At 39.6% G+C, this 23,003-nt stretch overlaps 1 protein-coding gene across 7 annotated transcripts in view; it reads left to right on the top strand.

Moving 5' to 3' along the window:
* The window catches only part of RHOT1 (ras homolog family member T1), a 72,137-nt gene that overhangs the window by 30,617 nt on the left and 18,517 nt on the right, over positions 1 to 23,003 (top strand). For 6 of the 7 annotated variants that reach the window (XM_072644981.1, XM_072644979.1, XM_072644978.1 and 3 more), the window contains exons 7-14: positions 7,114 to 7,222; positions 7,511 to 7,612; positions 12,528 to 12,626; positions 13,319 to 13,427; positions 14,473 to 14,593; positions 17,661 to 17,745; positions 18,095 to 18,240; positions 22,868 to 22,968. In XM_072644981.1, coding sequence (XP_072501082.1) covers positions 7,114 to 7,222; positions 7,511 to 7,612; positions 12,528 to 12,626; positions 13,319 to 13,427; positions 14,473 to 14,593; positions 17,661 to 17,745; positions 18,095 to 18,240; positions 22,868 to 22,968 — 872 coding nt within the window. Of the gene's footprint in view, positions 1 to 7; positions 3,898 to 7,113; positions 7,223 to 7,510; positions 7,613 to 12,527; positions 12,627 to 13,318; positions 13,428 to 14,472; positions 14,594 to 17,660; positions 17,746 to 18,094; positions 18,241 to 22,867; positions 22,969 to 23,003 lie in introns of those variants that run through there. The other variant, XM_072644980.1, reaches the window with a different exon arrangement.

Genomic DNA, 23,003 nt, shown 5'->3' with positions numbered 1-23,003 from the left:
AATCTGTGGCAGTCATGTCCCAGCCCCACTTGGGGCCTCCTCTGCGCAGCTCACATCCTGAACCCTCCTGGCTGCTTTGTGGTCAGTGTGGACACAGTGGCCCCAGCCATGTGTGAGGTGTTTCCCAATCTCCCCATCATCTTGTACACTCCTTCCCCAAATTACCTTGTAATCATCTTGTATACGTTATGTATGAATTCACATATATATATATTGTCTTCCTCACTGAAATGTAAACTACTTGAGAACAGTAATTGTTCCATTTTGTTTTTGTATTCATAGCATAGTACTTGGCATGTAGTGGGAGAGAAATACACAGGTTCTTCACCAACCTTTGGGCAGTCTGATAAAGACCCCTTCTCAGAATAAAGTTATTTATATGCACAAAATAAAGTATGTAAGATTACAAAGAAAACTGATTATATTGAAATACAGTTAGTAAAATGTTTTTCTCATCCAAGTTCAAACTCTCCCCTCGTCAAAAAAAGTCTATTCACGGAGTCCCATGGGGGTGCTTGCATACTAGGTTAAGAACTACTAGCTTAATAAATGCTTATTCATTGGTTACATTGAATAAGTGAGTGATTGACTGAAAAAGCATCTTTAAGTGCTTCCTGTGCTCCAAGCATTGTGCTGGGAATCCAAAGACAAAGTGTAAACAATCCCTTTCCTTAAAGAGCTTACATTCTGAAAGAGGGAAATGGCTCATATAAGGTAGCCAGGGAGGAATGTCTTATTTTGGAATATTTCAGGTGTGGTGAATAGAATCACCAAGACAATTTATAATAAAATGATAATAAGTACCCTGGGAACTGGGAAAGGATGTGAGCGCATATAAGGAATTCCTAGTTATTCTAGCACCTTTGTCTCTTCTCTGGTTAGAAGCATCATTTAATGGCAGTTGTGGCCTGTTTATGGCTCTTCCCTGGCAGTCTAGGGTTGCCCATCCTTGGCAAGCACATAAAGCAAAGCAGAGAAACTGTCCTGTGTCCTGGAACCAGAGTCCACTACCCTGACTCACTCACTTACTTCCGGGCTGGATCCTAACTGGACCAGCGGTAACCAACTGCTCACTTCTTTGTGGTGGAGATGACTTCCTCTAATTTGACCCTTTGTTTCCTCAGGCTTCTGGTTCCTGCCACACCTGTGCTGCTTAGCTAGACAGATTCCTGATTCTGTGTTCTTCTGGTCAGCACTCCCATTGGTGCTTATATCTTGTTCCATGTATTTTAGAACCCTTTCTGTAGTCTCTGATCAGGAGACCCTGAACCTACTTAACTAGTGTCCACTTTTATGAGAATGTATCCCTCTGAGGCATTAGATGCGTGTTCTTCTGGCATACCAGCTAATTGCTTTCATGCTCCAGACTTCAGACTTGTTACCTTGACTGTACCATTATTGAAATGCTTTGGATTCAATAGATTCGTGTTCTCCCACTTCATCATTTTAATAGATTTATCATTTAATTTCTTCTTTTCCCAACCTGCCAATTTCCCTAACCATCCAAAAAGCTGAATGGGCCTTATCCTAGACCTTTATACAGGAGCTGCTTTGAATAGGCTTCCTCTAGATTAAGTGGACTTTCTCCCTTGAGCCTTTGAGAGGGAGGCATAGTCTGTCCCCTCAGGGAGGTCCTACAAATCCTGTGTCAAAGGAAGCATTCTGTAGCTCCAGGGCACTTTGGAGTTCTTCTGTAGCACCAGTGCCAGCTAGGTTGAAGGGACTAAGCTTTAGTGCAAGGGATTCAACTAAGCCATGAAAAGTGACTTTACGTAAACAGCTACATCACTGAAGTTATTAGGCCTTTATTGTCAGCTGAATGTACGTTGACCTTGGGTGATAACTGGAACAGAATCATAAAGAGCAGTTCTCTTGGAGGTATCTCTGATCTGGATGCAGTGGGAGGACTAATAGAGCAGATGGAAGTAGTAGTATCTTGGAAACACCCTTTGGAGACTAAGTGAAAAAGGTCTGCTAACCCCTTTGGTTTTCCTTTAGTCAGGCAGGAGTCTTGTCTCATATGGCTCTAGGCCCCCAATATGTCACTTTACCTTCCCTGTGGTGAATGGGATTGAGGCAGAGGGGAAGGGGGGAGAGAGAGAGAGAGAATGAATAAATATATGTACACATATTCACCCTGATCATGATTGAGTTGCTCATTTTTGTGAGGGCTAAGGAAATCCTGAGGCCTTCCCCATCGACACTGAAGAGAAAGGCAGTGAGAGACACTCTACCCTGGCCCTGCTCCTTATCCCTAGGCTTGCCAGCCTGAGATGATTCTTCTCTTAGCTTGAATATCCTCTGAGCACCATAAACTAGCCCTACTCTGAAGTCATTTAGATTCCAGCTTAGCATTTTCCTAAACTTCCTGACTTTACATTACTGATCTTTCCTGTCCTTTTCATAGGAGCCTAAGTCCCTGCCAGCAGTTTATTTTCTTTGATGACTTTCCTTTCCCCCTATGCTAGTAATCATTGCTGAGAGGACCCTCTATTGCCTGTCTTCTCTTGATGTTCTCTCTGTTGTGCCCTTTCTTTCAGAAATATAGGTCCCACTGCCTAAGTGCAGAAACTTGGGGGATGTGTTAGAAAAGAAGAAGCTTGGGTATTTCCTACCACGTAGCTTGTGTGACTGCCATATTGGCCTTCAACTTGGAGAACTGTGTGTGTGTGTGTGTGTGTCTTTGTCTTTGTGTGCGCACGTGCATCTCCGTCAGTGCTAGAATAAAAGGACCCAGGGACTTGTCTTTAAGAAAAGTTATAAAAGCTGTTTGGTTCCTCCTCAAGAGAATCCTAGAATCTCAGAGTTTGAAAGGCATCTAGTCCAGCCATAGCTGAGTAACAATTTCCTCTACCACATGTCCAGAAGGATCCTAATTTATCTATTTAAAAAAAGGCTGAAGGTTTGACATAGTCCTCACTATATTGAAATAAGATACCTTCTCCTAGTGATCCTGTGGCTTTTTAGCTCCTCACAGTAGTCTCAGTGATCAGGAGGACAAGTGGAAAACCATTTTTTAGACCAAATGTAGACCTTTTGAAAAGAGTGGTTTTTATTTTGTCTCATACTTGTATAGTTTTTAGTTATAGTGTTATTAGACATCTTTTAAAAATTGTTAACATGCTTGGGAGTATGCTTGGCAGTGTTGGAGATAAAGATTGGGAAGAACAAATGGGAAATTATGCAGGTTGCTTCTACTGGTGTTTTTTGAGCAGTTTTCCCCATAATTGAGGTATCCTTATTTATTTAAGAAAGTTTTCCATTTGCAGTAGACTCTAGGCATTTGGACTGCCTTCATTCAACTCCAGATAGCGTTGCCTTCTCTCTTGGCTCACCTCACTCCGACCCTCACACTCATTAATCTTGGAGGTGGATGCCTCCAGTCCAGCCCTGGGCCCTAATCTGCTATGAAATGCATCCTGCCCAGGGATTCTCTCCTTTGACCACTTGCACCACTTGACTGCTGTGGAGAAGGAACTGCCATGTGATGGGAACCTTTAAGTGTTGTTTAAATGTCAGCTATTGTTAATGCTGTTATTAGGAGAGCCCTTGAAGATTTGAGGCACGTGTTAGTAGGGATCATAGTCTTCAACTTACATTTATATAGCATTTTAAGGTTTATAAAGTACTTCGGTTATAGCAAATAATTCCATCAGGCAGATCGTACCAGTATTATTATCCCCCTTTTACAGTTAAAAAGCTGAGGTTCAGAGAGAGATAGTCATTCAGATAGTGCTAGAACCAGAATTTGTACCCAGATCTTAGGATTCCAAACTCCTTGTTCTTTCCATTACACCATGCTGTGCCTCTTCTGTTAGGCACAGTATACCTATCGTGGACCATTTGAAACCTGGAATACTTCTGTGCTGCGATACACTGCAAACCCTAGCTGGTCAGGTAGGCTCATGTTTTTGCTTGATTTAACTTTGTGGTGACCTGCTAGTCAAGCATTCAAAATGACAAGGTGAACATCCTATTTCAGAGCAGGGAGGGACATCCCTAACAACCCAGTACTCACACCCCTCCTGATATCTTGGGTTTTTTTTGGTGTTTGCCTTTTTGTACAGATCTTAAAACAGGGCCTATTTTCTGTTTTATTGCTGATGAGTGTTCAGGGATGGAACTGGCCAACTTCTAACTTTTCCAGAGGCTACCACAACATCAAAGAAAGAATGTCTGTTTCCCTCATGCCATTTAAACTCTAAGCCAGGGGTGGGAAACCTGTGGCCTTGAGGCCACCCTTTGAGGTCTACTATGATAGTATCACAACTAGGAATTTGAATTCATGGAAGATCTTGAAGATTTTATGCAAGATCATTTGGCCCTCCATCTTGTAATATCCTGCCTGACATAGTAATGTTTGTTGATTTATTAATAACAGGTTTTCTTAGAGATTGCTATAACCATTGACAGTCCCCCCAGAGGCTTTGGAAGAATCTCTCTCTGAAATTTGTTATTGATCTTCCCCATCATGTAGGCAGATTTATTCTGTTGGTAGTCAGGTTATCAGCCAGGTTGGCCCACTTCATTCTTAACCTGTACACAGCTTCATAGGTGCTACAGTGCCAATTAGATGATGTTTCTTTTCAACAGACTTTGTGAGACTTTTTATTTCCTAGGGCTTGCAGTTCATCTCCTTTATGGAACACTCTTGGCTCTGTTACTCTTTTTCTTAGGCCCATTTAGCTACTCACCGTTGTCTGTAGGCTAGAATTGAAAGTGTGAACCAAATGTCCAGGCAATTTCTCAAGAAGTGATAGTATCAGGATTATAGATTTAGAGTGAGGAGGGATCTTGAAGGTCGAGTGCAGCTCCCTCTTTTCACAATTGAAGAAACCAAGGCCCAGAGAGATTAAGGAATTTAAGGATCACATAGCTATTAAGTGTTTGAGGTCCCATTTGAACCCAGATCTGGTTCCAAGTCCAGCTTTCTGCTTTGATCTACAACAGTCCCTTCTAACCCAGTTACGGTTTTTATCCTCATTTGAGATGGACACCTGTACATAATCCTTGGCAGGCTGAGGCCAAGAAGATGGTCACCACCAAGCAGGATTACTCCTTTGTAGGAAGGGGTGGACAAGGCTTACCAACTGTTTGAGTACTTCTGGACTGAGTGCCTCTTTCTAAAATTTAACTACCAGAAAACGTTTCTCACCATTAAAAAGATTTCCTGTGATGCCTTTAGGCTTGTTGCTCAGTATACTCAAAATTCAGTGTTCTATCTTCCTCCTCAAACCCTACCAGAACAGATACCTGACTAAGTAGCCAGGCTAAGTCTTCAAGATTTCCTTGGCTAAATCTGTCGGGAACTTGTGTCATTTGCTGTAATTCCTGCCCTAGAGTGTGGCTGTTCTCTCAGTGTAAGTGTGCTTGACACAGGTACAAGATAGCCAAGTTGTTGTTCAGTCACGTCCAACTCTTTGTCACCCCATGAAATACCAGGCCCTTCTGTCTTCCACTATCTACCAAAGTCTGTCCAGGTGTATGTATATTGCTTCCATGACACTGTCTATCCATCTCATCCTCAGCCCTCTCCTAGTCAAGCATGTAAACATTTTTTATATTGATGACTTCCTCTCTGTGGACATCAGTACCCTTGTGTCCTATATTGACTGCTTCTAAAGTAGCCCTGAACAAATAGACCAATTAGTGGAAACCTCTGGGGACAATTTTCCGTAAGGAATACAGGCAAAGAGGTGGTCCCTGGAAACCTAATTTACCAGAATCAGGCCCTTAGCAGTCACAGATGATCTTCACAATGATAGATCCCAGACTTTTCAAAACCCTGACTTCCTTCACATATTACAAGTGGCTTCCTGTGTGTGTCAAAATCGTGCCCTTCTGTTATAGCAGAGCTGGTGGGGAGAAGAGAGGGCTTATCCACCAGCAGCTGCCCTAAACACTTGTTATAATCTCTACTTTTTTTAGCTTCATACACTGGCCAGCTTCCTAAAGCCTGTTTCTCTTCTAGTTTTGACATCAAGTCAAACAGAATAATAGAGCAACAGTATAGCTGAGCTGAGGCCTTAAAGAAGGGGAAGATTATACACAGTGACTACAACATGTGAATGGAAAGAACAAAAGGGTCAGAAATCAGTGTTGACAAGTTATAAAGACCAAACTTGACCCCACAGAGTAAGAGGAGAAGACATCTGCCTCCCCGCACTTTTTTGCAGATTTGAGGGAGTCTAGGGTGTGGAACGTTGTATATTAATGTCAGATTTTTTTCACTGTTGATCAGTTTTGTTGGATTTATATCTCCATTTTCATTTTCTTTTTCCTTTTTGTTTTAATAATTATAAGGTGTGGCTCTGATATCGGGAGGGGGAAAACATGCATGGGGAATTGAGTGGTATAACAGCAAAATATATCAGTAAATAATCTATTATAAAATAAAAATAAGGATCAAGATGCCCCTGTTGGGAGGTCAAATAATATAAGGATATCCTGGTGATATTGGACCCTCTGGCCTGTGTTAGTGGCTGAGTTTGCCCAGTAGTTATATGGTCTCTTTCTGGGTATAGTTAAGATCTATGGGCTTGGGGCCAGCATAGCCAGTAGGCAGTATAAAATAGGGCAGGTTACAACCTTTGCTCTGTTTTCAGAGGTTAAGCACCCCTGCTTGCTAGTGCGTCCCTTACTGGTGATATGACTCCTTAGATTCTGGGCTCCATCTTTCTAGAATTATGGTACTTATAAACTCTTTAGAACCCACAAGCCCAGTCACATGAGACCTACTTCCCTGCTTTAGCTGAGATCATAGACCCCACTCCTCCTGACCAGTTCTGACCTGTTCCCTTGCATGTTTTGTTGTGATGTAACTGTGGGCAAGACTTCCATGCAAGGAGTCAAGGACTGGAGAACTTGAAGAATGGGGACAATGTGCATAGGCAGTGAGCAGTGAGAATTGTTTGTTGTGACTAAAGAGAACAAAGAGTTGGGAACCAGTGGGGTGAGTGTTGGGGGGAAGAGGTAGATGGGATGTTATACTGACCTGACTGAAGGGGAAGGTACTGGCTAGGGAGAAAGCTTTTCTAACTAGGACAGGTTGTGAAGCAAACTAAAAAAGAAACAAGTTCTTTACTACCTCTTACTGTGTCTTGTATATTCTAGGCTGCCTTTGATATTGGTTGGGAACAAATCGGATCTAGTGGAATATAGCAGTATGGAAACCATTCTTCCCATCATGAACCAGTATACAGAGATTGAGACCTGTGTGGAGGTAGGCAGGTGGGCGTGCATGTATGCTGCCCTCTTGGGGTAGCAGGGTCTAAGTAGCGCCCAGTTGTTTGATGGGGCTGGCCGGAACAATTAGCAGCGAAGCCTTTTGGGAAGAGTAAGGGACTTGCCACTGGGTTCTGAGCTCTGTGCACCTTTTTGTCTTTGAATATTTACAAAATAAACTAATTGTTTTCTCTAAGGAAACTGTGCTTCCTTTTACCACAAACTGAATGGGGTTTAACTTGTTAATCATATTTATTGAAGTATAAACATTTAAACTGTCTTCTAGTGTTCAGCAAAAAACTTGAAGAATATATCAGAGCTATTTTATTATGCACAGAAAGCTGTTCTGCATCCTACAGGCCCCCTGTACTGTCCAGAAGAAAAAGAGGTACTTTAATTTTTCTATGTCTTTTTTGTGGAGGTGGGGGGAAAGTATAGGTGGTAACTTTTTAAGAAGTTTTTTTCTGGAATTTAAAAGTTAAAGTATTTAAACTATTTTAGTTCAAATATTTTTTGTATAAGTATCTTTAGAATAAAAATATCAAAGTAAATAAAATACCAGTCTTATTCGGTGGTCTTATTTTGATGAAACTGAATTTTCAGGCTGCAAACTAATTTACTTGGTCCATTTTGTGTAAAATTTGACTTGTTCAAAACACAATGAAATTATATGCTCCTTTATAGTTTATAACTAAAAACACAAGTGATTTTTAAATAACATTTGCTTGGTTTATTTGGTTTAATGTAAATTTGATCATGTTGCTGAGACCTGTGTGCTGTTTCAGGGTCCTAGTGTCACATTTAATTATTTCCAAGATCCAGTTTTTAGTTTCACCCTCAAGAAGTGTTAGGTTCTCAGAAGAACCACTCCTGCAATTTGGGTTCTTGTCCATCCACTGAGTGCTTAGAGATGTTCTACTGATTAGGCCAGAAAGCTTCAGTATAGGGACTTTTCTGTTCATTTTCTTTTTTTGTTTTTCATTTAGAATGAAAAATAACGCTCTTAAGCAACCTAGTTTAATCAGTAGTACCAAGAACTATAGTAAAATATTGAATATAGCTTAAGCTTTTATATTGACCCTTCTGGTGACTCCTTACTTTTCTCTGCCTTTGGGTACATGGGGTTTTCAGGAGGACTGGTGTAAGGGCTGCTTATCCACCTTTGGTATCCACCTGTCACTTGACTCTTACCTGTGGCTCTAAGAAGCTATAGCATGTGCAGTGGCCACACCCTAAAAAACCCTCTTGGCAGACAGACTAGAACAGGTTGAGAGTAATCAGCGGGCCTCAAACCTGTCAGTGAATTAGGGGGATATCTACCCCAAGCATGTGAAGACTTCCCTCAGAGCAGTAGGCGGATAAGAGCAATTTGTTTCACCAGCCATGAAGGTGGCTGAAGCAAATGCTGCAGAGACTTAGAGCTCAGACATCTGAGACACTAGGGTTGTCCACTGCGTCCCAGCCATGCCACTTCTCTGACTCTGAAAGAGAGAATGAGGCTGATACTGCGTAACTCTGCCTTACTTCAGTTCATACATGAGTCAAGACATCATCCAGGGTGACCTTGGTCCTCTTCTAAACAGAGGATGAACAACAGCAACTTTTCTCTACCTGATGCGCCACATTGTTCTCTTTCTTTAGCTGGTCTTAGTATGCCTTTCTAGTTCTTTTGCCAGTCCTTTTTCTTTGAAGAGAAAGATTACAAAAGAAGAGTTAGTACAGATAGTCCTTTTTGATTTCTTTCTCCTTTAATAGTGATGTGGAATAGCTGCCTTGGTCTTTTATTTGCCAGCTGTTTGCTCTCTTTTTAATTATTCTTAAAATTGGTTTTGTGTTCTGTTGATCCTTTTTTCCTTATTTCATCACTCTCTCTTCTTAGTGACTCTTTCTTCTCTGTGCCCTCTTTAAGTAACTTCTCTCTTGTAAAAAAAAAGTAGTAAATAAAGCCTTTGCTATTTGTGGGAGCTTCTAGCAAGATGTAACCTAACCATCCTGATAACAGCTAACTGCACAACAACCTGAAATATTTAGAGACTGCTTTCTTTTACAAAACTTCCACTTAAAAGCCCACAAACTTTTACTGGATATTTTAGACAGAGCACTCAAGATTTTTAAAAAGGAAATTAAAATTTCTTTCATCACAGCCATCCAAAAGGCTATATTCATAATTAAAAATTCAGACCTGTGAGCATTTCTGGGCAAAACATAACTAATGGGACCCTTTTTATCATATAAAATGTGAACTTCTTTGTTGGAGAGAAATGTTCAAGTTAATGAAAATCAGATTAATTTAGGCGATTAGTCTTAGTGTCCTGGAAAGAAAGCTGGATTTAGACTCGGAGGGCACAAACTCATGTCCTTGTCTCTGCTGCAGTGAGGGTGGTCGTTGGGCTTGATAAAACTTCCCTGAGACCCCAGTTTCTTCTTTTCTAAGATGAGTGATTTAGACTATGAACTTGTTTTCTCTAAATCTTATATTCCTAAAATGATTTCAAGTCAATATTTTTAGAAGGTTTAATTATAGTAAGTTAAAAGAGGAAGCTAGTATTTACATATCACATTCAGTTAATGGGTTGAGAGCAGTCTCTGATGTTTTTTAACTTTTACTGAGAAGTATGTAATTGATTATTTTTTCCATTTTTGGCAGTATCTTTTAATAGCTTTTTACTATGGGGGAAGACACCACATGCACAAAATAAAAGACTGATCTTAGGGTTATTTTAGCTGTGATTTTAGTCACAGCTGCATGTCTTATTGTAGCAGCCAATATTTTTGAGAAACACCGGGAGCACTCTTTGAAGACTTTGTACATGGATTTATACTGTTGTGTAGACTGTAAAAGAACAGAGAGACCATCGTATGCTTCTCTTCATGTTGTTTCTGAATGTGAAGATTACTTTTATAGAATCAGTATCTTATTACTTCTTATCTGCCCCATGAATTCTTGACGCACTGTTTTAACCGATTGTGCTTGTGTTTTATTGTGCCCAGATGTTGTAGAGTCTATCACTAGAGACTTTCTTGGGTTTTTTTTCTTTTCTTATTCTCAAATCCCCATCCCTAATTCATTGAACTTTCTTCTGGAGACCACTCTTTGTTGTTGTTGTTTTTTAAGAGGCAGCCTGTGTTTATAATTCTTCCTTACCTCTTTCTGGAGCGCCTTTGTTATTCCAGTTACTTAATAGGGTAGCATGATCAAAACTCTGGTTCTTAGGGAACCTGCAACCTTAGACGGGTATAGGTAAAGTTTATATAGGATATTCTGTAGTGAAACATGTGCCAGATATGCTTACTAGGAGTTTTGGGATGAGATTAGGGAGTGGTTAAGGAGTGGTCAGTTCTTAAAGAAACATGCACTTTTGGTATCTACAGGTATTTTACCCAAAGTTCATCAGGAAATAGCCCAAGGGGGGACTACCTGGAGGAGTAGTTTTAGGCCTGAAACATCACTAAGTCAACCAAATGTCAGGGCTGGTTCAGAAATACCAGGTTGCTCTCCTCAGTGTCTTGTTAGACAAGGTAAATGTAAGGGAATATATACATATGTCTAAGTCTAGGATACATATAATTGGTCATTGAGTAGTAAATGTTGTTACGACCCAGTGCACAGTCAGTTCAGTCAGCACACAGCTGGTTCAGACTAATAAATTCTATAGGTTCAGGTGATTGCTGTATCAGGGAGGGAGATAATGGTTGTTGCTGGGCAGGCTGTTCCTTAGACTGGGGAGAAACTGCCTGGGATAGTGTTTTGAGGCTAGGGAGAAATGTGATATTTAAAGAGAATTGTGATTTTAGAATTGGGGCCCAAGCACCCCATCACCTTTATCATGTTCTTCCTTCCCCCCCCCACTCCGCCCCTTAAAACGTGTTTCTCAAAGTTCTTTGTTACATACATACGTTCATTTTATTCTTGGATCTAAATTGAATTAGATAGATATAAATAAGAGAATTCTGTGTTTATTTAAGGCTGCTGGTCCTGTGATTTCATTGGCCTAGGGAGCTTCCCAAGTGGAAACTCCTTCCACTAAAGCATATGGCAATTGATCTGTGATTTAGTTTTATGGTGTTGTTCCTAACCAGAAAGCTAGTTAAAAATGTGAGTAGCAGAACATGAACCCAGATCTTACGGATGCCACCGCCAGCTCTCTTTCCATCCCTATCCTTTCAGTACCAATAAATTTAGACCTGAAAGGGACCTTTGAGATCATCTCGTTCAACCTCCTTATTTTACAGATGAAGAAACTGAGGCCTACAGAACCACTCAACAAGCATTTATTAGGTCTTGACCTCATGCCAGGAATTGTGCCAAGTACTGGAGAGATAAATGACTTGCCCAAAGTCAAAGTGATAGTAAACAGCAGAGACAGAATTTGCATTCTGGTCCACTTTGGCATGCTTTCCTTTTTTTCTCCTTTGTTTTTTCACCTTTTTTTTACTGTTCAAGCTTTACCCACACAAAAATTACAGAAACACCTTTTAAAGCTTTTAGAGAATGTTACAGAATCATGAAAAACAATCAGTTCTTACCTCAACCTAGCTAACAGTGACCATGGAAGTGGTTCACACTTGGGCAGGAAGGTTTGCCCACCACTTTTGAGTAGGCATATTTTTTCCTACAGGCCCTGAGTTCTTATTATCAGAACTGATGATTACGTAAAATTTTTTCTTTGGCCTGTAGGTCTAACAGTCACACTTTTCATAAGTCTGTTGAAGAAAGCCCCCAAATAATTTGTGAGAAGTTTGGAGAATTCATATCCCCAGAGAAACCAGAGATATTTTCCCTTTCATGCCCTTGAATCCTGGGTAGTTTAAACAGTGGGGGCCAGAAGGGAAGAATAAAGAGGCTCCTCTTCCAAATGTTGGCTCAGACAAAAAAAGGATAATAGCATCCCGATGTCTAATGGGTATTAACTTGTCACTTACTGATTTCATTTGGTGTTATGCATTACTTTGATGGGGTAATAATATGAAAATTAAGTGAATATCTGAAATGGCAGAGGGAGTACCCACATGTAGTCAAGAAAATCAGTTGGATGACTGATATGAAAATATGTTTTGCATGACTGCACATGTATAATCTATAAAAGTGCTTACCTTTGCAATAAAAAGGGGAGGAGAGGGAGGCAGAGAGTTTGGAGCTCAGATTTTAAAAAATGAATTTTAAAAATTGTTTTTACATGTAATTTGGGGGAAAAAATAAAATATTAAATATTTTTTTAAAAAAGAAAAAAAATCAGCTGGGAAACCTCCAGTATAAACTGATAGGTGAAAAACAACCTTCATTTTTCTGTTTTCCTTTGGAGATGAAACCGGCTTGTATAAAAGCCCTGACGCGGATCTTCAAAATATCTGACCAGGACAATGATGGTACACTCAATGATGCCGAGCTCAACTTCTTTCAGGTAGAGAGAGGCCTGCCTGTACTTTCAGTTCTTGGAGGGTTCTCTCTCTTCTTTGGTAAATGCTTCCTGGCATTTGATTGCATTGATATACACCACACATGTAAGTTTCTCTATCCTCCATGGGAGAGAGGCTTCTCTAACATAGAACTATCTCAGCCTTCCACCATAGGATGCCTTTTACTTAAGCCTCAATTGGAGGAGGAGAAGTGTCACGACCTTGTGTTCAATGTGGGGATTAAGGTGGGGTGAAACTTAGAACTCTGAATAATTCCTCAGAGTTTGCATACAGAGCCACACAGAGAGGCCTTGGGTTGTAGAAGGCCTGTAGAAGTGGAGATGAAATTTCTTTCCTTTCCAGTGCTGCATTCTTGAGACCTTGACCAGGAACCCTTTCCTGTTGGATTTCCTTACCTCTTCCCCTGTACGCCCTATCACTTCTCTTGAGTCATGTGGTACTTGTTATATTTGCCTTCCTAAGCTAGTGCTGTGTGGGCAAGTACCTAAATGATATAGTCCTGGGTCACTGAAATCCCTGGCTCCTTTGGGTCACTGGGCCATCCCAATTTTTTAGTTTGCTTGCTTTGATTGTAACCTTTCTATGTTGATTTTTAGATTGCTTCACAGATTAACATTGTATAGTTATTGTCTGATTTCATGCTGATTGCTTTTCATTATTTTATATTATTTGTTAGAGAATTTGTTTTAACACTCCATTAGCTCCTCAAGCACTGGAAGATGTTAAGAACGTAGTCAGGAAAAATCTAAGTGATGGAGTGGCTGACAGTGGACTGACCCTAAAAGGTGGGTGGGGTGTTTGTTTCTTTTCTCTTGAGCTTAATATTTGCTAAATTTGATAGAAGCAAAAGGTCCCTCTAGCATTCCTTTTGTAACTCTTAGAAATGTCAGTGTTAATTAAAACATTTGAAATCTGTTTCTGGGAGCCAAAGTTCCTACAGAGGCAAGCCTGTGGGTGGGTATAGGGAGTGGTGTCTTGATGAGAAGGATTAGAAGTTATGAGGTAGCAGTAGGAAAGATTAGGCCATTAGCCCAACCTCATGGCGGAAGCACTGACAAAATCTGTTGAGGGCAGTCCCCTTTGGTGGAGATATTTGCATGTCGTACCCACTCCCAATGTTTATATAATTGCCTCAGATAGTTGTCTGATCATGCCTGATCATGTGTGGTCAGGAATGCTCAGGTCCACCTGAGAAAGACAAATGTGGTCCTGTTTAAAGAGCTTCCTTCAGAAGCAGCCTTTAAATAGAAATTATTTTTAGTGAAGATTTTCTGTCTACTAGCCATATTTGCCAAGTACAGAATGTTCCCTATATTTCAGAGCAGCATGCATTTAGAGAGATGCAGTAGAAATGAGGCACCTAAAAGTAAAACTCAGAATTTTCCATCATAGAAAGAGGAGAGAAAAAGATGTATGAAACCATTTTTTCCCCTTTCATCTATTGTTTTCCCTTTTAGAACAGAATATATGCATGAACTAAAAATTCCGAAATCAACTGCCTTTTAAAACTCCAGCCTGAACTTTATTTGGACTACAAGTACAGTTTGGAAAATAGTTTTATTTTTAAAAAGTATTATTTGGTTATAGGCATGGCTGTTTAGATGATTAGGTCTTTTTTATCCAGCTTTTCATTTGGCTGCATCTGTCTCCTCTGTCTTAAAGAGAGTTTTAAATGATTGACTTCTCGAGGAACATTGGCCATCATTTTGAACCAGTCTTGTTTCACTAGATAGCACAGCACTGCAGGTGATCGTTTAGTAACAATAGCCTATAATGACATTTGGAAACCTTTTACCCAGAAGATTTACATGGTAATTTGCTTTATTTCAGGCTTCCTTTTTCTACACACACTTTTTATCCAGAGAGGGAGACATGAAACCACTTGGACAGTGCTTCGTAGATTTGGTTACGATGATGATCTGGAGCTCACACCTGAATATTTATTCCCTTTGTATGTATCTCTAGATTTTTACTTTCATTCATTCATTCTTCAAGGATTTTTTAAAAAATTCCTTTAAGCTTAATTGCCAACTGTTATCTGCAGAGTCCATCATAAAATGGTTTAATTTTCTATCTGGTAACAAACTCTGCAGTTAAATACTTGGCTTAAATTTTTTGTTCTTTATGAATTGCCAAGGCTAAAATAGTGTCATAAAATATCCTAAAGGATATGCAGATGACCATAAAAGGAAGGTGAGGATGGGATAGGAGTGAAGGTAGAGGAATGGAAATCACCTAGCAAGAAAGAGAGGCAATAGGTGGATAGTTCAGGTACTACATTGGTGTTTTTAAGATTTTTTTTTTTTAAGAACTAGAGGGTGGATTTTCTATAGAGGATTTATGGAATTATGTTGAATGAGAATCACACAGAACAAGGTATGTATGGATTTTGGTCTATACCAATAGAGGGAGTACCAACATCAGTGAGATCACAGATCTCTCTAATGATCTGAATAAGGAATTTTGTGGGGGATGGGGGTGGAGATGAGGAGGGACACGGTGTGCACAGAAGATTATTTTCCCTTTGCATTATAGTAAGTTTTTGAGGAGATTATATTTATTTGTTCAGATATGGCTACCTGATTAATGGGATTCTTTTGAGTATGGTGAGCAAATTTGTCTAGAAATAGTTGATAAGTGTTCTTTTCCTGTGTACCTCCCTAAGTTATGTATAGCATACTCTTAGCTACTAAGCTTCCTCACTTTCCCAAAGAAGGTATGGTTTTTCCCTTGTCTTCTTTCCAGGTTAGGGCTTCGGAAAGGGATCCAGGCTGTTTCCATTCTCAGGCTAGAGCTGTAGAAACACAAGACGATAGATCACAATGATCAGGGACAGCTTCCCCTTGTGAGAATTATCCTGGTGAAGATTCTCAGGGACTTCATGTGGAAGCCCCCACTGTCTGCAAGGAGAAAGCTCACCTAGGTAGATACTTAGCCCACCCAGCATTTTCCCAGTTAATATTCCAAAACTTTGAGCATGTATTACATAGGTGCACACAAATATCATAACAAAACCCATTGGAAAAATCATCAAAATCCTTCTGTAACATCATTTGGCAGCTTGCACATTTGTATCTTTGTTTCTATGGAACTGTCTTCTGTAATGAAAATTTTCCTGATGTCACGTGTTTGCAGAACCAATTAGTGACATAAGGTAGAATATGCCTGTATGCCTAGTTATTATAAGCAAGATTCTCAAAATTTAAAGACATTTTATTGATATAGTTTGTTTCTGTGTAAGAAACACTCCCTGATAAGCCTACCTCCCTGCCACATATACACAAAATGTATTTCCTGAAAAAGCAGTTTTATCAATTGCTCCCTGAAAAGTGGGATGTATCGTTTAATTTTGATAGTATGATTCCGACATTTACTTGTATTGGACAAGTTTTAGTGCCTCTCAATGCTGACTTATAATTGTATTTCATACTGCTTTTCTCCTCCCAGCCCTGCTTTCTTAATTCTGCAGTGATGCATATAAGCCTTGCGCTGTTTTTCTGAGTTCTTCACATTCATCATTCCTTATGTCTCAGTGATATCCCATTGCATTTGTATGCCATAATTTGTTTTGCCATTTCTCAGTTGTTGGGCACATATTTTGTTTATAAATAATGCAATGTAAGGAACATTCTTGAACTGTTAAGTTAAAATTATTATTTGCTATAGACCCATAATTATTTTCTAATGTAGACAAAGTCACTACCCTCAACGCTAATATAAAGCATATTAAATGTTTAAGGTAATGTAGATCCTGTGTTCATTCTTACTGAAAGGATCAGATGTTTAGAAAGCTTCTGTGACAAAAATGGGCCCCATACTGACCATCCACCACACCGAAGCTTCCTTAGCCATTCTATTGGATTGGTAACTTTTTTCCATTACTACTTCCAGGTTGGTAAAGTAGTAAGAACTGCTTTTACACTTTTCCCTTGGGTCTTTTACTCCTGCAATAAAGTCCCCTCTAAGAAGGCCCCTTTTCATTAAAGCATATATGCACGCAGTCATTTGAGAGAACAAAAACTAGATTGTTTGTAGAAAATTGTATGTAGAAGGGAAATAAAAATGTGGATGGGGAAAAAGTAACATTTTTATTTTAACTAAAATTTAGCATTTCCTTAAATTGTTTGAAAATATGATTCTGCAAAAGGGCCCGTAGCCTTTGCCAGACTGCCAGAAGGGGGTACAATGACATAGGAAAGGTTAAAAAATAGATTATTACAAGCAGATACTCATTACTTAATTTGACAGAGGGTAACAAGATAATCACATGTGTCTTATTCCCAGATAGTAGATCTGGGGCCTCTCTTGTCTCTCCACTGCAATTTCTCAACCTGCGTTAATCATCCTGCCCTCTCCCAGTTTCCTTATATTTTATGCTTTCTTTCTGTAAAAGAGCATCCTGTCCCCCAGATGCATTGTTCATATTTCTGTCCCCCACAGTTTTTCAGGGAATATGTCTCGCCAGTCTGGTGACCATACCCCATAGAGGTGAAGGATAATTAGATCGACGTCATTGTTCCATACCAGCATTAGTGTATTGAAAACCCTCCATTTGTGTCTTGTGATTTTATGTACATTAGAAACTAATTAGGTGTAGTAAGTACATAGCATTTTAGAGAGAGAGTTTTCATCATGTCTGACTTGAAGGCTTCTTTATTAGTTTGTATCTGGGGTTTCATCAAAGTGGGTGCTCCTTTCACTAATGCATGTCTCCATGTTCTCATCCTGTGTGATTCCTGTCCCTTTCTTTCTATAAATTCTCCTTAGAGGATCCACCACATACATATAAAAATGTTTACACGGCACTTTACCCTTTACTTATGAATATCATTGTCATTGATCCTAAGCTGTTCGCTACCACAGAGAGAACTCACTTTGAGAAATACACTTGCTAAAAAAAGAATTAACTAAAGATTTTTTACGTATAAGATTACTTTTGATATTTTCATATTCATTTCTTATTAAAATTTACATCTAGATAATCTGTTTTTATTTTACCTTTTCTTTTTGGTCTGTAGACTAAAAATACCTCCTGACTGTACCACTGAATTAAATCATCATGCATATTTATTTCTCCAAAGCATTTTTGACAAGCATGATTTGGTAAGTTTTTAACTTTGATTTTGATGTCTTATGGTAAATACATCTTTGTGATTGGCTTACATTGATTTTTTTAAACTGTGATTGGTAAATGCACATATGAAACTGATTAAGCTCCTCAAATTAAACAGTTGAAATGACTTTCCTACCCTTTATTAATTTCTAAACTTTTATAAAAAGGCAAAATACTTTTTCAGCTTAGAATTACCTGTGAAAATAACTAATAGATTTTTCACAGAAGATTTTCTCAAGTACATGGAAAATTTAGATTCATTGATTTGACTTTGGATATAGAAGTAGGAAGCTCTTATCTTGGAAAATTAACACTGCCTTCATTTTTATGTATTTTCAGGATAGGGACTGTGCTTTATCGCCTGATGAGCTTAAAGATTTATTCAAAGTCTTCCCTTACATGCCTTGGGGGCCCGATGTAAACAACACAGTTTGTACAAATGAAAGAGGATGGATCACCTATCAAGGATTTCTTTCACAGTGGACGTGAGTATAAAATTCCCTTGTCTTTATTATAGAATGACATGTAGTTTCAAGTGATATTTTTATAGAATTAATGCCATGAAAAGTTTTGTAGCTCTTCTGAAGTACAAGAGCATCTCTCTGGTGGTTTACACAATACACCATCTTGCTAAGATGTCCTCCCTCACATAAGTGTTCAGTACTGCCTGCTACGTCTACCAGACAGAAGTGTTTAAATAGATTCTTCTGCCACAATTTATATTTCTGTTCTCAAGGGTGTGAGAGTTTCAAATTTTTTATTTTCTCCCGTGGAACTAGATAAAGCAAAGACACAACTGGTCAGAAGAATAGAAAAATAAGGAGAATTTGTTAAGTGCTTTTCCCTCTTCTACATGAAACTGGATCTTTAGATTTTATGTGTTATACGTCAGTCTTTCTAACTTGGGACTGGCAACTGTCTTACCTTATTTGTATGATCCTAATGAGCATTAAAATATTATTTTAAATGTTTTCATATAAACACATTTAAAATCTAGGTTGAAGATATAACTGGTCAAAACTGTAATGCTTTTGATTGAAATTGAAAAGATATGTGTAAGCTTTCTATATACATTTTTGTTTTTATCGTTCAGTTGAGTTTGGCAAGGATACTGGAGTAATTTATGATTTCCTTCTTCAGTGGATCCTTTTGTCAGAAAGTCAGAGGTTAAGTGACTTGCCCAGGGTATAACTAGGAAGTGTCTGGGGCTAGATTTGAACTCCACTATTCCTGACTCCAGACCTAGTACACCTAGTCCCCAATTGCCTCAAGTTTTCTTTATACATGCTAGATTGTTAATTCTTAAATATCGACAGGTTAAAATTCCTTTCAACATTGAGACCACTAGGGGGCACAGAGAGTTTAGTGCTGACTAGGCTAGGAGCTGTGATGCTGGGTCAGGTACTGAACCCATAGTTACCTCTAAGCTGTCTCCCTACTCTAAATCTATGATCCTGGGATAATTTAATCAGATCAGTTAAACATAATCAGCTCTAGAGGATAATTCAGTCTACCTGTGAGTATTTTATTAAGTGCTTACTAGGTACCAGCTGTTGTGCTAGGCTTTGGGGATAAAGAGACAAAAAAAATGAAACAATCCTGACTATTGAGAGAAATGGCATGTACACTTAATATCCACAAAATAAGAGGAAAGACCATTTAAAGGATATGCACTGGCCCCTGGGGGGATCAGGGAAGGCCTCTTGGGGGAGGTAGCACTGGAGCTAAGCTGGAAGAGGTCAGAAGGGAGAGCCCAGGGGGTCTGGAGCCAGCCTGTGTAGGAGTGTGCAGAAAATCAGTCACAGGGCCAATTTTTTTTTTTTTTTTTTTAGGGCAGCTGTTCTCAAACATTTTTTTTTTTATTTTGTAATGTTTAACAGTCACTGCCATACAATTGTGATTTTATCCCCCCCACCTACCCCCCACTCCCCCCCTCCCTCCCCACGACTGCATACAATTCTGTATAGATTCTACATATACTTTCCTATTGAGTATATTTTCACTATAGTCATGCTATGTAGTCAGACTAAGATAAATGAAAGAAATCGTATAACAAATCAGAACATGATACACAAACACATACACATACACAAACATGATCTGCTACAATATGTGAGTGACTTCCATATTTCTCTCTCTGAGTGTGGCAGGCATTTTGCCTTGAGATCCTCCATTGGGATTTTTTTTTTTTTTGGTAAGAAGTTCTTGTGTTATTACACAAATCTAAGTCTACCAGAAAAAACTCTCACACACTGTGGTCGTTGCTGTGCACAAAGTTCTCCTGGTTCTGCTCCTTTCACTCAGCATCAGGTCATATAAGTCCTTCCAGGCCTCTCTGAAGTCTTCTTGTTCATCATTTCTTATGGCACAATAGTACTCCATTACATTCATATACCATAATTTATTCAGCCATTCCCCAATTGATGGACATCCCCTTGACTTCCAGTTTTTGGCAACTACATAGAGTGCTGCTATAAATATTTTTCACAGGGCCAATTTGAGGGACACAAAAGGAAATGAGTGATACAGAGATGAAAATGGTGCTGTTTTTATTAACTTAATGGAAAATGTTCCTTTAGAATAATTTATAAACTGAGCTGTGCAGTAGTTTTGGGTCTCTGTGTTAAACTGATACAAGTGTCATTTGAAAGCAGAAACTCCATTACCTTTTATGGATTTTTCATAGATCCTGTTTTAGGTGTAGTAGTAGTAGTAATTGTTGGCATGTCTTTAACACTTAAGAGTTTACAGAACAGAATCTCATCTGATCCTCAACATCCCTGTGAGGCAGGTAATACAAGATTTATCACTCCCATTTTACAGATGAAGAAACTAAGCCTCAAAGATTGAGCAACTTGCCGATAGTGTCTGAGGTGGGATTTGAAAACCCAGATCTCTTCTCACTCTGTCTGTGTGTGCTTTCCATTATTGAAAAGAGATACCTGCCCTGTTGTTACTTTGGTAGGTTTGCTGTTGTCCCTGGGTCACTCAGAGGCCCTGAATCTTGCATTCTCTGATGTTCCTAGAGGCTTTATTCTTCTAATACAAGAGAGTTATACTTTCTGGTGCTGAAGTTTCTGGAGGCTTGTTTTGGGGCATTTGGAAAACTTATGTATTGATGCATTATTGTTGCTTGTTTCTCTTCTGTTAGCACCCTCTATTTATAAAATAGAATTTCCACAGTTTGATCAGTTTGTTTATCTGTGAAATTGAAAGGAAGGCTGGACTCACTGGCCTCTGGGGTCCCTTCAATCTCTAAGTCTATGATCCTTTACCACAACCTTATGAGAAGCCAGTCAGTTTTTCCTTATTTTACAGATGAGTAAGAGGATAGAGGAGATAAAGAACCAACCTCAGAGTGAGGAGGAAGGCCTGGCTTCAAGGCCCACCTCTGACACATACTTGGCTATGCAGTCCTAACTTCTTGTTACCCCAAGAAACAGACGCTGCTGTTCATCAGCATGGGGAGCTTCCTCTGAGGGGGTGACTTGCATCAGTGAAATTACAGATTTCTACCAAAAAAAAAATTGAAGAATAGGTAAACTGAGGATTAGGTTAAGAGACTTGCCCGAAATTACATAGGTAATAATAAGCTGTTCCCTGAAACCCAGGTCTTCTGACCCTTAACTCCTGAGCTCCTTTCTCTCCACCCTTGTTTAGTCATTTTTCAGTTGTGTATGATTCTTTGTGACCCCTTTCTGGATTTTCTTGGCAAAGATACTGGAGTGGTTTGCCATTTCCTTCTCCAGTGAATTTAGGTAAACAGAGGTTAAGTGACCTGCACAGGGTCACACTGCTAGTAAGTGTCTGAGGCCAGATTTGCACTCAGGAAGGTGAGTTTTCCTTACTCCAGGCTCAGCACTCTATCCTCTGTGCCACCTACATGCCCTGCTCTCCATCTTGCTGAGTGGTTAATAATCATGGGAAGTACACGAGCACATTCTCTGTATGATGTTCTCCTCAGAGACAGAAAGCAGGCTTTGTGGGAACTTCATGAAGGCTCTCTCTGCCACAGAGAGAGGTGTCATATAGAGAGACATGAGGGTGGAGAGATATTGACTTGGAGTTGGGATGGTCTGGCCACAGATCCCATGTCAGTTACTTACTGGTTGTCTGACCTGGCAAGTCGTTTAGCCTCTTGGCTCTTCAGCTTCTTCACCTGCAAAATTAGGGGTTTGGGTTAGAGGGACTGGATAACTCTCAGATCTGTTCCAGCTTCACATCTAAATACTCTGATGGCTGTGCTCCACTTAGCCAGCTTTTTCTGGTCAGGGTTTTTTTTTATTTTTTATTTTCATCAAGAGCTCATTGGACATTTACTTCATTCTCTTTTCCAAACTAGAAAACACCTTTTTACAAGAGTGGAAAAGAGGCTACATGGTATGGTGTACTGGTTCTTAACCTGTGATTAAAATGACCTTTTTAGTGTCACTATCCTGTAACTGAAATTTAGCATTTCCTTCAATTATGTATGTAGACAGCAAACCATTCTTCTAAGAAGGGGACCGTAGGCTTCCCCAGACTGGTAAAGGGTCCATGACCTAGAAAAAAATGAAGAATCGTTGCTATGTATAATGGTCAGAGAGCTGGTCTTTAAGCCAGGAAGACTTGGGTTCAAGTCCTCCCTCTGACATATCAGTGTGATCCTAGAAAAGTCTCTTATCCTCTCAGAGAAGGGATGACCACCATTGAGGTGGTATCCTTGTCTCCTTGTCCAGGAGTTGGGTAATAATAACATTTACTCCAACAGTAGTAACTTACATATACTGTGCTGCTGTTCAACTGGAAAGAAAAACCACTTGTGCTGAGAAGGTTGGTTTGCACAATATCAGAGTTGATTATCCCTGATTCACAAAGGGGTTGTGTGATGTGCCTCCAATGAGGTCCTTCCTAGGAAGTGGTGGAGTGGGGGTCTTTGAGACATCAGGTTCTCCTGTCTCCAGGCCAGTGCTCCCAACGCCATAGTAGTTCAAGAGTTTTAGCAGAAAGAGAAAGCCCATGAGCCTTCGGTGCTGGGAAGGGATGATTCCTCTCTTGAGCTACTAGAGCTCTGTGTCTACAGACATCCCTTTAGAAGCTCTTTACTGTGTCTTTCCTCTTCCCTTTCATTAGGCTTACTACCTACTTAGATGTTCAGCGATGTCTGGAGTACTTGGGCTACCTGGGCTACTCGATACTAACAGAACAGGAATCTCAAGCTTCTGCCATCACAGGTGATTATATGAAGCCTTTTTATGTCTAATTTATA

This window comes from Notamacropus eugenii, chromosome 2 (genome assembly GCF_028372415.1).
Source record: "Notamacropus eugenii isolate mMacEug1 chromosome 2, mMacEug1.pri_v2, whole genome shotgun sequence".
Taxonomy (NCBI): domain Eukaryota; kingdom Metazoa; phylum Chordata; class Mammalia; order Diprotodontia; family Macropodidae; genus Notamacropus; species Notamacropus eugenii.
The sequence above is the reverse complement of the archived record's forward strand: the minus strand, read 5'-3'. Positions and strand labels throughout refer to the sequence as shown.